Consider the following 17119-nt stretch of genomic DNA (forward strand, 5'->3'; position numbering starts at 1 on the left):
ATTTTTTTGATTAACAATTAGTGTAGGGGATTGTTGAATGAATTGATTAGCATTTAATACGTCTTTAATTGCATTAACGAAGTTATATGAGGAAACATTTTTAGAGTTTGAATCAATGGGTGTGATCAAATGTGAAAATAGAGTTTGAACGGTGAGATTAAAGTAGCAATTAATACTTGTTTAGGAGGGAAAAATGCTAGGCATTAGGGCAAAATATGGTGAATTAGGGCAAAAATTGTAGCCAAACAACTCAAGCTTTTATAATAAAGGATAGGATCAACACATCATCCAAAAAAGAGATAATACTCCCTTAGTCTTTTTCATAAACCATTTCTAATAGTGCATCTTAATATGATCAATAAATTGAGAGACATCATTAGCTCGTATAGAAACAAATATAAACTTATGTATTCAAACGTATTGGTGGTTGAAAGCGAATTACATCATGTTCGACTTTGACTACCTCTATTGGAGAAAAAACTCTTTATCTTGTTTACAGACTGTTTTGTAATGTCTGGTTTTATTTTCTGGACTGTTTTTAGCCTAACTGTATTGTAAATAACTCTTGTCAGTTTCCTTAGGCACGTCTTGTGCTTGAGGGACTGCTTGTTTCTTTAATATATTTCGTTTAGTTTCTTAAAAAAAGATAAACTTATGTGCATTTTCTTAGATTCTTTTTGTATGATTTTTAATATAAAAAAATACAAATTTTATGGCTATAACAAACTTTAAAAATATTTTTTTATTTGTTAGATTTAAAAATAATATACAATGCATCATTAGAAACTTTGTTATAACTTGTAATTTATAAGCCTCATTAACTATTGGGCGCCCTTCCCCTAAATAAAAAAAATATTGGGGCCCGACGATAGCATTTTTGGTCAACATTTTTCTCTCTTTTTCTTGTAATATCAAGTAGCACAACCTTACAGGAGTTGTTACCTTAATTGTAATTTAAACTTAATTTTTTCATTTTTTATGCTTAATTTTTGCATTTATTTATAGACAAATATAGTAATTACTGATTATGATAGTTTCTATTATTGAACTTGTGACCTTATACTTAAAATTCTTTCAATGTCTCTTAACTTATGATTTGAGCTACACCTATGTGGGACACAAATGGAGAAAGAAGTAGATTATTAAATTTATTTAATTTTTGTAAACAATTAACGAGTGTAAAACGCACTTTGTATTGTCCAACGAGGAGGTCCAGAAGATGATCACATTGGACTTTGAACAATTATATATACAAGTGCATTGGACATCATATTTTAACTTAATTTAAAAACATAGGTTTACGAGTCCTCTCACTTATAGATGTTCAACTTTCATTTTTCCATCAATATATAACTCTTACTCACATTTGATATAGCAACAATCTTTTCCTTTAAGTGTGAGTCTCATTCATTCTTTGTAGATAAGTTCACACTCAAACGGAAGTTTTAAAAAGATGCAAATTTTATGGTTATAACAAACTTTAAAAAAAAAATTATAAATTTAAAAATATTTTTTTTGTTAGATTTGAAAATTATATATACAATGCATCATTTGAAACTTTGCTATAACTTGTAACTTATAAGCCTCAATAACTATTGGCCGCCCTTTCCCCTAAATAAAAAGAATGTTGTTGTTCTGACTGCCAAAAGTTCCTGATAACACATGGAAATGACCAAAAAATCCAGCGGTAGTTAACTACCGTCGATTTTCTAGTTATAAGTCAGCGGTAGTTAACTACCACTGGAGGTATTTTAGACATTTTTATGTGTTATTAGAAACTTTTGAAAGTCAGAAAAGCAATTGTCAAATAAAAAACTATTGGGGCCCGACGATGGCATTTTTGGTCAACATGTCTCTCTCTCTTTCTTGTAATATCAAGTAGCACAACCTTACAGGAGTTGTTACCTTAATTGTAATTTAAACTTAATTTTTGCATTTTTTTATGTTTAATTTTTGCATTTATTTATAGACAAATATAGTAACTACTGATTATGATAGTTTCTATTATTGATCTTGTGACCTACTCCCTCCGTCTCTAAATTATTGTCGTTTAAGGTTTGTGCACAGTTATTAAGGAAATGATTGATTGTGTTGATTTCAATGGTAAAATTAATATCATTTACTAAAATACCCTTATTAATTGTAGTTAGTGGAGTAGTTAAGTTTGATGAAATTCAATAAATAAGGGTATAATAATGGAAAAAAAATAATAAATGCTGCATTGGTATTCTAAAGCGACAATTATTTTGAGAAAAAGAAAAAATGCTAAAGAGACTATTATTGTGAGACGGAGGGAGTATTTCTTAAAATTCTTTCAATGTCTATTAACTTGTGATTTGAGCTACACCTATGTGGGACACAAATGAAGAAAGAATTAGATTATTAAATTTATTTAATTTTTGTAAACAACTAATGAGTGTAAAATGCACTTTGTATTGGGCCATGAGGAGGTCGAGAAGATGATCACATTGGACTTTGAACAATTATATATACAACTGAGTTGAACACCATATTTTAACTCAAAACTTGAGCACATAGGTTTATGAGTCATCTCATTTATAGATGATCAACTTTCACTTTTCCATTCAATATGTAACTCTTACTCACATTTGATATAACAACAATCTTAAGTGAGAGCTTCGTTCATTCTTTGTGGATAAATTAACCCTCAAACGGAAGTTTTTTCATTATATATATATATATATATATATATATATATATATATATATATATATATGCGCACACACACACACATACATACTTGCATCGCCGTTAGTGGCACTCAACAAGACTTTAGATACAATGAGTCGGTTCAAACATCGGCTTTGATATCACTGATTGGTCATGAGGGATCCGAAGAATCATCATATTTGGTTTTAAACAATCATATGAGTGAGTTGGAACTTGAACGTCATGTGAATTTTAACCAATCAAATAGAGTATGTTAAAAAGTATGTATTAAAATGTGTGTTGCTAACATTCCTTTTATGTTTATTAGTCATTCCACTTATAACTTGTTCAACATTTATTTTTTCTTCTAAGGTGGGACTCTTACCTAATTGATATACCAATACTTTTAACACTAATATGGATGTTTTGTCTATTATATACTTTTGCTGTGTTCCTCTACCCATCTCTTTGTATGTACGTCTCGTTTTCCTTTCTCTTTTATATTCTGTAATTGAGTATCCGTGCGTCTTCTCATTAACAAAATGGATAGCACTTGGGGTACCATAATGGTACCAATGTTATACACCATTGGCCAATTTGAGTGTGTCATCTACCAATATTACTTTATAAATGATTTATTTGATAGATTTTTTTAAAAGGTATGCCACGTGACACACCTTAATTGGTCAATGGTATATACTATAATGGTACATAACCTTAAGAAAATGTAGATTCCATCCCTATTCATATCTATGATGTATCAAAACTATAGTAATATATTAGAAGATGTGGAGAACAACCACATACGTACGTACACGAAACAAATTCAGAAGTGGGTCTATAACCTTGGTACGTATGGCTAGGAAACTAAAAAAGAAGATGCCAAATATCATACACTGACAAAATAATCTAGCAATCCCCTTTGCTCACTTATTTGTGCTCCACTGAATCAATATTGACCTTATATATACATTTTAGTAAATTTTAATAAAATATTATTTTTATTTTCTAACTTTGAACCATCTTTTAAAAGTTCATAGTAGAGATACCTCAATCAATAAACTGTTTATTTATCGAAAGAAAAATATATCCTTTACTCACTAAGCATAAATATTGATCACTGTGGCCACAACTAACTCGATTAGTGGACTAAATTGTGCTTATTCATAAATATGATTCTAAATCAAGTCAGACTTGGACTATACGCACTAAAGCACCAACTCCTGTGTAAACGAAATCTAATTGGCTTACTTGAACTAGACAAAATAAGAAAATACTAGGGTCTTGTTTCTAGCATTGCCAAGTCTCATAATGCCAATTGTGAAAATGATGATCAATGATGACACAATATAATTAATTTGGATGTGTTTTATATGGACTCAAAATTAGTATAAAGGTTTTGTTGATAAAAAAAATTTATAATGTTAAATATAAAAAAAAATATAATATTTTATTAAAATTTGCTAAAAATAAAGAGTACTCTTTTAAACAAAGTCCATGTATTAGATGACCCTAATTAAGTTATGCATTTTTCATCTTAACTCATAAAAATAAAAATAAAAAAGACGTACTTTTTACATTTTTTTTCCAAGTAGAGTCTTTGACTCCAATTAACGTTTTAAGGTATCCCTACAATTAAAATCTTTTTAAATTCGTTATGAAACTAATCGTCAAGTCAATGTGACATTTATCTTTCTCTTAACATAGACCTAGGTTACCTCCCAAATTAGTGACTCTTGAAATCAAACTCAAATATGTTAACATCATGTTTGGTGTCACTACAAGAATTTTGCATTTTACTGGCAGAATTAAACCCTCAATAATGCAAAAAATCCCTCAGTACTACGCATTACTGGCGGATTGGTGTCCCTCGGTAATACTGGCGTCAGTAATGTTACTGGCGGAATTTTCCCTCAGTAATGGAGAGGTAATTCTGACAAAGCATTACTGAGGGATTATTCCTTCAGTAATTACTGGCAGAACAATCCGTCAGTAATTACTGACGGAATAATCCCTCAGTAATGCACCATGAGATCACTCCCAAAAAATTACTGACGGATTTATCAGCCAGTAATGTTTTGGCAAATCTATATTAGTGACAGAATTTTCCGCCAGTAATGCACTTTCCACCTTTTTTTTTTACATCCCTTTTTTATTTTAATTAAAGATATAAAATTGATTAAACACAAATAAATTAAAGGAAAAAAATTAAACATAATAAGACACAAATTAATTAAACTAAAAGAATAAACTAATCATCATAAATAGTTTTTGTACAAAATCATAAATATTTCAATAATATTCATACAATCCAAAAAAAACTAACAGGATAAATTAATTATCAAAATATTTAGGAAAATTTGATCCTCATCTCCCTTATGATGATCTCCCACTCCTGTTTCTTCCTCTCCCTATATTTTGGGGATTTTCTTACGAGAAACATGATCCATAAAATTATTAAAGTTTCTCATAAAACTTTTCTCTTCTGGTATGTTGAAATCAGCACGATTAAAAACAGGTCTCGCCAATGAAGATGTCTGGAGATCACAAGGATATGATATCTATGATACTCATCATGATCACTACATACATATGGGAGCTGGAGGCAAGGGCGTTTGTTTGGTTGCGGCGATGTATATCTGATCATCGAAGTCAGCTGTGATAATAGGAACAAGAAAATGATTATATTGAAAGTAAAAGAAGTCAAACTAATTATTGAATTCATATTTATAGATTGAAATATTAGTTCAGTAATAAAACTAAAAAAAATGAATCGGTTTTAAGAGGTGTTATCTCATGATCATATGGATCTCGTTATCAATCACTAGTTATTATATAATAGAAAGAAATGCTTCAGGAAAGGGGATCTGGACATTCAATATTGCTGTGGCTGACATAGGTGTACAAAGAAATCATAATTTTCAAAAACTAACAATTTGAAAATCAAAGCTACTCAGCAACTGTGTTTCATACATCACAGACAGTTCATAAACTAACAAATTCCAATTCCAAATAACATTTAGTATAACTTGAATTGTCCAAATCAGAAAAATAAAAACTGACAGGGTATTTTGTGTTACAATTTAATACCTGTGACAACAAGGAGTGGTACTTGGCTCAAAGCATATCTCTAAACAAATCTGCATAACAGGTAAATAAAAAATCACCAAAGTGTCTCAAACGATAAAATGAAACTAAAACAAAACATCACAAGAATCTTACTGCATGAAAACTCTTCCCTTAGCTTTATCCATAACAAGAGCATAACCATTAGAATTGACATCAGATCCCTTCTCAGTCATTTCCTTTTCTCCCACTCCTTGATTACCACAACTTTTCTTTTATTTCTTCCTTTTTCCACTATTTTCCCATATCAACAGCATCACATGAATAGACTACAACATTACATGTGAATTTTGCAGCAGCTACTATTTCAATTAATCAAGTGGTGAAGAACTTTGGTATGATAGACAACACCTAATATATTTGTCTACGTGAATGGTGTTTTCACAGTGTAAGTATATCTGTCAATGAATTTGATGCTTTTATTAAGATATCATAGAAAATAATTCGGACACGAATTCATTTAAATAGTCTTCATTTGATTTCAGTGTCATTCTCAACACACTTTTCGGCCTTAGTACGAGTTTTTGGATGGCTGTTATCACAACATCTTAGCACTCTAATTTTTCATCTATTGCACTAGGACTTTTGAATGTGTACACCTGGATACATAACTGGTTCAATGACTCGATCTCTTTCAAATTTCAATTTATGTATGTATTTGAGAGTACTCCTCTAATATCTCTAATACTTTAGGAAATTTCTTCTTGCAGCCAGCAGAGAAATATCCAAATATATTTCCAAAGAGTTCCTTTTGGGATAAGTAAGTGGAATTTTCCTGCTTTTCAAATTTATAAAACTCAAGGGTTTGTTTGGTTTAGAAAACATTTTCTATTTCATGTTATGTTTTCACATTTAATTGCAAAAATATCACCTTGTTTTCATTTTGGTTACTCTTTCAAATATCTATAAAAAGATAGTGAAACAAAGCAGAAAATGTTTTCTGATACCAAACAGACACTAGGGATTCAACTATGGTTCCCATCTTGTTTTTTCTATCAGTCCATCATTTAATCATATGTGGATTTCCATTATTCACAACAAATCATTTTGCAGGTTTCCTTACTTCTTGCCCTGCTTCATAATATCAGGAGTTTCATTTGTAGTAGTTATTGACAAAGAAAAGATAGATCAAAAGAATGAAAACCTCTTCATGAATTTGCCCTTTATGTCATCTATCATTGCTTACTGTGTCTTCTCACTTCATGATTTTGCTTATCAAGAGGTAAATTTTTAAATAATAAGGTTAAATTTAATCTCATGCTTTATATATATGCTTTTTGGATTCTCATGCTTGTTTACCTTCTTTAGGTTTTCTGTTTGTGGTTTGTTAGTCCTCTAAATTTGGGGGGATTGAACTTCACAACTGATGATGTTGGTAATGTTCTTGCAATTACAGGTGCATATTCAGTGTTGATCTTTGTATTCCTAATATCCTATTATATTACATAATAGATATTTTATACAATTACTAGCTTGTGAAATTTTCAGGTCTAGCACTTGTTATCTACCAACTTACAATATACCAGTATATGGAAAAAGCTTGTTGACTGACTGTATTCTTTTCTATGGACTTAGGTGACCATTACAACAGGTTTATTCCTTATACAGAACCGAGCAGTGGTAAGTGTATTCATTATTTTTGTATCATTTTCTTCAAAATAACAAATGTTATATGTTATTTTATATTCATTATCTTTTGTTTTCTTACAAAGTTTGGTATTAGATTTTGATGGATATTATTTTTGGCATGTTGATTTGGAAAACAGGAACAACACCAAAGAGGGGCAGCTAATGGAATTTCTATGACAGCTATGTCTCTATTCAAAGCTATTGGACCTGCTGCAGGTGGTACAATGTGTGTTTGAATCTATTTTCTTGCACAATCTGAATGTAAATTTCTAAAAGGGATTAATATTTCAAATTATATTACTATAAAACTTGCACATTAATGTACAGGTTTCATACATAATCTATGATACATACCAATCTTCTTTATGATATAGTCCTCTGAAACTTGATTGTTTGTTGACTAGATCTTTCAATTAAGATATCTAGAGAGTTAACGTATTTTACTCACTCCTTTTTGATCCATTTGCAATTGACAAGTTTTTCTCAAGTAGAAGTCATGATGCACATGATTTCTGACTATTGTTATGATATACTAAAATTAACCTTTAACTTTCTTCTTATGATATTGGTCATCAATACAGATTAACTTGGTCACAAAAGCGTATGGATGCTTCTTTCCACCCAGATTAATTTGTTTGTTTTATTATACCTAACTTGTGGGATTAAATAACAAGCATATCAAATTGGGGAAATCAAAACAGTATTTCATGATTCATCCCTTGCAAAATCGATATTGGGGATAAAACAAGCATAATAAACTGGGGAAAATCAATATTGTATTAACAACAACAAGCATCAAAATTGGAGAAGGAATCGAAAGGCTTACCTGATGCAGCAGCGAGGAGACAAGAATTCTGGTCCAACGGTGTTGTCGTGTTGAACATGATAGAGTCTTGAGTGAGGTCGAGGACGGGAGGCAGAGATGAGGTGAGACTTGAGAGGTGAGGAGGCGTTGAAGTTGAGGGATGTTTGCATCGTGGTGGTGATGGCCTGATGGGTGGCGAGATAAAACTGCGAAGGTGAAGGGAAGAGACAGATCTCAGCGTGAGAGAAGACTGAGGGTGTTATGTGTTTCTTTGTAAAAAAAGGGTACTGGCGGATTTCACAACATTACTCGCGGATTCAAATCCCTCAATAGAGGGTTAATGGAGAGCTTAGATTACACATGAGAGAAAAAAACTGGAGACAATCTCCTCCCAATTCTATGGGAGTAGATCCTCTCCAGTGGAGATACCTCCAGTTTTCTACAGTGTTTAACTATCCACCTTTGATTATACTCTCTCTCCTTTTTATTGTTACAAAAACACTCTCTCACCTATTTAATAGAGGGTTAATGGAGAGCTTAGATTACACATGAGAGAAAAAAACTGGAGACAATCTCCTCCCAATTCTATGGGAGTAGATCCTCTCCAGTGGAGATACCTCCAGTTTTCTACAGTGTTTAACTATCCACCTTTGATTATACTCTCTCTCCTTTTTATTGTTACAAAAACACTCTCTCACCTATTTAATAGAGGGTTAATGGAGAGCTTAGATTACACATGAGAGAAAAAAACTGGAGACAATCTCCTCCCAATTCTATGGGAGTAGATCCTCTCCAGTGGAGATACCTCCAGTTTTCTACAGTGTTTAACTATCCACCTTTGATTATACTCTCTCTCCTTTTTATTGTTACAAAAACACTCTCTCACCTATTTAATAGAGGGTTAATGGAGAGCTTAGATTACACATGAGAGAAAAAAACTGGAGACAATCTCCTCCCAATTCTATGGGAGTAGATCCTCTCCAGTGGAGATACCTCCAGTTTTCTACAGTGTTTAACTATCCACCTTTGATTATACTCTCTCTCCTTTTTATTGTTACAAAAACACTCTCTCACCTATTTAATAGAGGGTTAATGGAGAGCTTAGATTACACATGAGAGAAAAAAACTGGAGACAATCTCCTCCCAATTCTATGGGAGTAGATCCTCTCCAGTGGAGATACCTCCAGTTTTCTACAGTGTTTAACTATCCACCTTTGATTATACTCTCTCTCCTTTTTATTGTTACAAAAACACTCTCTCACCTATTTAATAGAGGGTTAATGGAGAGCTTAGATTACACATGAGAGAAAAAAACTGGAGACAATCTCCTCCCTAATTCTATGATACGTACACTTAACATTATTGGCCGAAAAAATCCTCCAGTAATCCAAAGTAGATTGGTCATTAACATTACTGACGGATTTATCCGCCAGTAAAGTAATATTCGGAATTATTGAAGGTTTATTCCGTCAGTAACGTTACTGAGGGCTTTTTTTAATGTTACTGAAGGTTTATTCCGTCAGTAATTACTGAGGGTCTAGATCCCTCAGTAATGCAATTTTGATTTGGTCAGTAATTTGGGGAATTCTTGTAGTGTGTATATATATTATAAATAAACAACAATAGTCTCCACAAATAATTGTAATAGGAAAATGCTGCTTCTCAAGAAAAATAGCTTCAAGAATTTTTCAAGAAATAGTTGGCAAATTTTAATTGGATGATTTATTTGTCCACTTCCTATTTTTCAGCCACACCTCCTTGAATTGTGGCAAATAGTGCATTGTGATTGACTATTCTTTATTCTTGAAGAATTCTTGATATTATTTTTCTAGAGATATAGCATTGCTCATTGTAATAATATAGGTAAATAGTGGAAATACAAATATGAGAGAGAATTTGAAAAGAGGGAACAAAAGCACCTTCCTATAGGGCCCATGACATGTCCTCTCAAAAGACCAATAGATGTGAGATTTTCATCTTTCTCCACTACACTCACAAATTCTTTCACCACCTCCATTATACTTCTCCTTCCCTCAACATCTATTAATCCCAATTCCCCACCTTCACAAACACACTAGTAATTAATTAATTAAGTATTAATTAATTACTAATCACTCACCATGTCAAGCTCAATGCAAAACGACACCGTTCAAGCCTCATCTTCATCGTCCCGGCCTGGCGGCTCCGATCAACAACCAACAACGGCAGTAGCTCCTTTGAGCCGTTACGAGTCACAAAAGAAACGTGACTGGAACACTTTTGGACAATACTTAAGGAACCAATCACCACCAGTATCTTTGTCTCAGTGCAACTTCAACCATGTGCTTGAGTTCCTTCGTTACTTAGATCAATTTGGAAAGACTAAGGTTCACTTGCACGGTTGCATCTTTTTCGGACAACCCGATCCGCCGGCACCATGTACTTGTCCGCTGAGACAAGCTTGGGGGAGTCTTGATGCACTCATCGGACGGCTAAGAGCTGCTTATGAAGAACACGGTGGATCGCCGGAGAATAATCCGTTTGGAACCGGAGCTATTCGTGTTTACCTTCGTGAAGTTAAGGAGTGTCAATCAAAGGCTAGAGGGATCCCATACACAAAGAAAAAGAAGAAGAGGAGTCAACTTAAGGGCACTCATAATACTACTTCTAAGTCTTTCAACCAATTAGCTTCTTGAGATTCATATGGTAATTTTTTTTATCAAGTTAATTAATATTTGTATGCCTTAATTAGCTTGAATTTAAAAGCAATTTTAATATTCGTATGCCTTAATTAGCTTGAATTTAAAAGCAATTAGTAGTAAGTTTTTTTTCGACAGATGTAGTAAGTTATATCTTGGTTGTGTAGATGTAGGTATAGATTAATGAAGTTATGATCAAGATAAGATATCGTTGACAATTTTTAAGCCATTTTTTAAAACCTGAGGGTAATTTTTTTTGCCATATGGAGATACAGATATTGGAGTATAGAAAACCCTAGAAGCCGAATACAAAACCCTAAAATTTTATTAAAAAAACAAAAGAATACAAACCCTAAATTCCCATTGTCAATTGAGAAATGTAAATTGTCAGTGTAAGAATAATTTATTGGTTAAAAAAATGTGAGAATAATTTAACCAGGGAGGAGGATACCTTCTCTTTAGTGCACTCATTCTCTCCTTCTCTTTCTCTCTCCTATCATTCAAGACATAATTATATTTCCTAATTAAATACTCCCTCAGGTGCCTAACTTTATGCCAATTTTGGGCCAATTTCTGATTCTCCAAGATTTCTTGTGCTCCCCATGGTTGTGACCTTGATATGTAAACCACATACGTTGCATGTGAGATTTTATACAAATTTACGTAGAACCTAAAATGTACTTTGGATTTCTTGAATTTATTTTTTAAACGAACAAATACATGTTTTATTTAATAAACTCAGTGCTTCTTTAAGACCATTGTACCACATTAGAGACAAGGTGGAAAAGTTAGTTGGTAATTTGTCCCTATTCTATAGGTGTTCAATGTTTCCCATATTTATAGAGTATTTGTCTATATATAAATCTAACCATTTTTTTATAAGCATATATAATCAAACCATTAGTGTGTGTGAGGAGAGATTATATAAAAGTGACTGGACGTTTCCTTTTTTGTTGTCTATTGATCATTTGATTTGTCAATATTGTCTCTTCAAAAATATAATCCAATTATAAAAGAATGCTTCCATAAGTATGAGAAACAGATATTGTCTAAAAAAGAGTGGGAGAGCAAAGAAAGTTAAATGGGAATTTTGTCTTCTAGACAAAAAAGGAAAGCATAGACAAATGGATCAAACATCTCAACTTATCAGACTGTTCTTGTGTGTGGACATTCATATCTAGTTTCAGGCTGAAGTATGTTAGTGTACGTACATCTTGAATGTACCTATGTACTTTCAAAAAAGGCTTGAAACTAAAATCACATAAACTATATTACTTTGTGTGTTTTAATTATTTTCTTGTGTCGGTAGTCTATCCCTTCCTGTTGTTCTCTAAGTTTTCAACTTAATTGTGTCCATTAGTTTTGAAAGTCAACATCCATCTATGGGAACTTCCGTACAACCTTAAGATACAATCCAACTAAATCTACACAACATTCATAAAATAAAATATAAAGGACAATGATCATATTGTGCGCTCTCCAAATACTATTTGTGAGTATAACGCATTTATTTGATCCTCTATCACTTCAAATAGTAAGGCTTTGTTTGGGAGTTTGGAGGGGAAGGGAGGGGAGGGTTTTGGGGGGTTGGAAATATATAGAAAAATGGACAAAAAATTCACATTTTTGAAAGAACGGTTTTTTAGAGAATGATAAACTAATACTTATGATTAATATACTTTTAATTTTAAGAATATTATAACAACATAGATTGAATTTGAAAAATTCATATAAACCCTCCATAACCCCCCAAAACCCTCCCCCAATGCAATTTTTGAGTTCCCCCAAATGAGGGGGATTTTTTATTATGAGTAAAAAGTTAACCTCCAGAGCCCTCTCCTCTCAAAGTCTTCTGTTTCTTCCACTTGCTCCTTCCCTTTTTTCAAAACCCTCCCCTCCGCTCCCCTCCAATCTCTCAAACAAAGCCTAAGAGTCTCACATTTGATAAAAAAAAAAAAAAATGTATGGTGAAACAATATTATCGACTTTACATCTCAAATATTTAAAAAGAATTGTACCCATATTTATATATTTTTATGCTTGAGGATGTTTTTTTGCAGCAAAATAATCTAGACTTTTGTTTGAATTTTGTACATTACATTTTTATAGATATTTTCAGGCTACGAACTAATTCATGCATTATTAAAACAATCTAAAAAGATGTAACAACCTTAGACAATATCTAGTTTTGTCAAATACAATGCCATTTACTCAGGGACTCGGCCCAACATATATTGACGCCTGGGACAAATTTTTAGATAAGACTCTTTTTAAGGTCATAATAAGTACTTTGTAAAACTACTAGAATATGAGGTTTTTTTTATCAAATACATTATATATAATATTTTATCAATTTTAGTAGAATATGAGATCTTTTCATCAATTAAATTTGTATCAATAGTAGAATATGAGGTCTTTTATCATGTAAATTGTTTTTTATTTTCTGAGGCCTACGGCAATTGCCTTGGTGGCCTTACCCCATTGGCCGGACCTGCATTTACTTTTGTTATTATATGAGACATCTTTTGCTTTTATTATATATGAGATATATGAAATTTTAATAAGTGTTATGTATAGCACAAACAATATACTCTTATACATTATAACTCCGGCAACTCTGGGGTAATACACTACATGTGTGTGTATGTACACATTTGTACGCCCTCTGGTCTTATATATATTTAAAACTCATGCTTTATGCATATTTTGAAAACTATAAGCATAGTTCCTAGTTGATGAGACGTCGATTTGTAAAATTATCTCCGCTCGCATTAAACCGCCAATAGGTATCATAATTGATCTTTAAAACATATTGGTCTTCTTATCCGTTTTGGTCCTGTTATCGGCTGTGTTGAAGAGTATTTGAGATATGGATCATTCTTCTTAATTGCTTGTGAGCCTCCTTGTTGGTATAGATGAAGACTTCGAAAAAGGATCACTATAGCTTCTTAGTTTATCACGAGCCTCATTTTTAATCTTGTTGAAGACTTCAGACAGAGATTCTTTCATGCTCTTATACTTGTCTTTATTTTCCTACCTAGGTTTGCACTTAGAGGTCAAATCTCCAATTTTAGTTATCTTCTGTGTTTGTGCTCTATGTTGAACTTGAGTTTTAGATCGAAGACATGGGTTCACAACATTAGTCGGACATAAACTCAAGAGGGTCGGGCATTAGGCTACATGAAATGTTTTTCCTTCTTTATATATAGTTACGGGTTTGAACTTAAACAAAGCTGGATTGTTTGTGCTCTTATGTATTTTAGTCACACACTACATTTTTTAGTTTAGTGGAATAGTAGAAGACCCGTGATTGTAAAATAGATACTTTAAAAAATAGTTGGTGAGACGAGGAATTTGTTGGAAAATAGTTGGGTGACTGAGTTTTAGTGACTTTGGTGATTTTACCGCATTTTAGATGAGAGAATGATAGATTAATGATTACAATAAATTATTTTAATGAGAGAATTATTGGTTAGGAAAGAGATAGAAATAAAGTCACCAAACTCAAATCATCTAAAGTGGAACCCAAATTATGAGCGAACTAAGGAAACTCAAATACATAATGTAATTAAGATAAATTATACCATGAGAACTAGTAGCGGAACGTAAGCCCTCAATATTAAGGACATCACATCTTAAAAACTTCAATATACAATTGTATCCCTACTTATCTATTTGCAGGTGCATGGAGATGTTTCTTGAACTGTTGTATTTTTTTTTACATGCACAATTATAGGAGTATTTTTAGATGTGGGGCTTTAGTACTCTGATTAAGCTCTTGGTTCACCTCATTAACCTTTTTAGTCTCCCTTATTGATCCTCAGATGTGGAACTATTATTTTTAATACTTCTCTTCAAATCCAATTAATTGATTTGTCTCTTTTGTGGTTCAGTTCTGAGCTATGTACTACCATTTGCACATGTCCTTACTTTATGTTATTTTTTGACCAACACTTGCATATATAGTAGTTTATGAGGATTAATGCTATGTGCTTTTGAAAACTTCTTGTCGTAAAGCATATCATATTTATCATTTCATGAGTACTTCATATTAAAGAAATAAAAAATTAAGTAGGAATATTAAATATATTTTTAATAAAAATAATAGCTTGACTTTTTGCTGAATATTCATTCTCTTATCATTATTTATTTTTTCAATTTAGTTGATACTAAATGAGAATAATTATAATCCTACATTAATATTCTCTGCATTCAGGGCCGCAAGAATGACTTACTTGGATTGGGAATTCAACTTGCCAAGGAGAACGAGCATGTCCAAGCTAGAAATACAAGTATCCATCTGCACTTCATTGACTGAAAATTCATCACAGGAAAATATTGATGGATCCCAATTTGTAAAACAGAACATCACAATAATGTTTTTGGAGCATGTTTGTTCTGAGTAAGTCTTAAATATATGTATAACAACCTTTGTAATTTTATCACATATTAGACTTCATCTTCAAAATAGAAACGGTAAGAATGCTGCCTAGCTTTACATCTATTACTACTACTACCACTGTAAGTCTACGGCCTCTCCGGAGGCATCTACTTTTTCCACTATGACTCCGTTTGAAAAGTTCAAACCCTTGGCGTATAGCGGAGAACTTAAAAGGAATAAACTCAAATTATTATGATTAAAAATCGTTGTTTTGATAATAGTCGTTTTTCATGAGCTTAAAGCGTTTTATTACTGTCCTCGTGAGCTTAGCTCTGTAGATTGGACAATGCATAAAAATATGCAAGGTCCGGGGTTCAAACCCCGGCCACCACCGAAAAGGCTTTTTATTACTAGTTTGCAGAGTCCGGGGTTCAAACCCCAACCACCACCAAAAAGGCGTTTTATTACTAGTTTGCAGAGTTTTTTAGATGTTATTTTAAATAGCATTTGAATTTGTAAACCGAATAATATAAGCTTAAAGTTTTTTTTTTATTACTAGTTTGCAGAGTCCGGGGTTCAAACCTCGACCACCACCAAAAAGGTATTTTATTACTAGTTTGCAAAGTTTTTTAGATGTCATTTTAAATAGCATTTGAATTTGTAAACCGAATAATATAAGCTTAAAGTTTTTTTTTATATGAATAATATAAGCTAGATGATGCAGCAGAGATAAGCGAAAATCCTGAAATTCAGGATACGATGCGGTCTAGAGATACATTTATTGTCCAACAAATTAAAAGTAAATTTTAAAAAAAAAAAAAAACTAAGGAAGTATTTTGTCTCTCTCTCTCTTTACTATCATTCGTTACAATCTTATATGTATCTAGTAAAATATATTTTAAAAAATAAAATAAATAAGTATGATACTTGTAGCCTTACATGGTGCATATCTACCAATATTTACGAAATGCATATCTACCTGTATTTACGAAGTAGCTATGAAGTCCAGATACTTCAAAAATTGAAACGTACCCGTCTTAGATATATCGGATACCGATACTCTATGGATATTCGCGGATATGTACCTACGAGGTATCAAAATTAATTATTTTAATTTAACATATATATTTTATCAGATACTTATAAGATACTCGACAGATACACACATATACTTCACAGAAACGTATCCTGAAGAGAAAAAAAAATTAAGGGTAAAAAAATGAGACTGTGTTGTGAAAATTCAAATGGAGATGTATATTATTCAATTTAAGATATGAATCACTATAGTTGTTTTTTCGATTAATCAATTAAAAATTATGTTTTTGGTGGATGAAAGTCGGGAGAGAGAGAGGGAGGGAGGGAGGGAGGGAGGGAGGGAGGGAGGGAGGGAGGGAGAGAGAGAGAGAGAGAGAGAGAGAGAGAGAGAGAGAGAGAGAGATTCAATCAATCAACATATGAATGAAAATAGAATATGATTTATATAAAAACATTACTATTATTTTTTGTAAATTGTGACTTTTATGATTATATAGTATGGCGAGTAATCGATTTTTTTTTCAAGAATTTTATGTGTGTATAAATATTAGTATGAATATTGTTAACGTATCTTAGTCGAATCCTGAATTTTAAAAATTTTGCTTATCTGTATATCCGTATTGTATCTTATACGAGTTTCATAGATCAATATCTCATACTTATCTGATGCAGATACATTTCTAATTTTGGAGTATCAGGAATTGATACCCTCTATTCATTGATGCAAGAGTCTTCCTCCCTTAATAGTATTCTTTCAGAAAACATAAGTTAAGCTCTATAAATTGTCTACGTTTC

At 32.1% G+C, this 17119-nt stretch overlaps 1 protein-coding gene, 1 long non-coding RNA gene and 1 pseudogene across 3 annotated transcripts; 2 read left to right on the plus strand and 1 right to left on the minus strand.

The window, feature by feature from the left end:
* Positions 1-4899: 4899 nt before the first annotated feature.
* LOC146944103 (uncharacterized) lies at positions 4900-8482 on the minus strand. The gene is made up of 4 exons (XR_015025851.1): positions 8252-8482; positions 5893-6194; positions 5761-5810; positions 4900-5326 (listed from the first exon to the last, which is right to left on the minus strand). It is a non-coding gene; the product is annotated as an uncharacterized LOC146944103 (long non-coding RNA).
* Positions 6912-8055, plus strand: LOC146944104 (protein ZINC INDUCED FACILITATOR-LIKE 1-like; annotated as a pseudogene). The gene is made up of 5 exons (XR_015027979.1): positions 6912-7018; positions 7105-7192; positions 7285-7416; positions 7563-7651; positions 8007-8055. The product of XR_015027979.1 is annotated as a protein ZINC INDUCED FACILITATOR-LIKE 1-like (transcript).
* A 1678-nt stretch (positions 8483-10160) lies between the features above and the next one.
* On the plus strand, positions 10161-15376 carry LOC146944105 (protein LIGHT-DEPENDENT SHORT HYPOCOTYLS 10-like). The gene is made up of 2 exons (XM_085742510.1): positions 10161-10915; positions 15125-15376. The coding sequence occupies exon 1, from the start codon at positions 10351-10353 to the stop codon at positions 10903-10905; it is 555 nt and encodes a 184-aa protein (XP_085598636.1). The 5' UTR covers positions 10161-10350; the 3' UTR covers positions 10906-10915; positions 15125-15376.
* The last annotated feature ends 1743 nt before the right edge of the window (positions 15377-17119 follow it).

This window comes from Medicago sativa, chromosome 2 (assembly GCF_051527215.1).
Source record: "Medicago sativa cultivar Bolivia chromosome 2, Bolivia_mono, whole genome shotgun sequence".
NCBI lineage: Eukaryota > Viridiplantae > Streptophyta > Magnoliopsida > Fabales > Fabaceae > Medicago > Medicago sativa.

Coding starts and splice junctions, on each gene's coding strand:
- LOC146944105 (XM_085742510.1), top strand. CDS start 10,351: ATGTCAAGCTCAATGCAAAACGACACCGTTCAAGCCTCATCTTCATCG.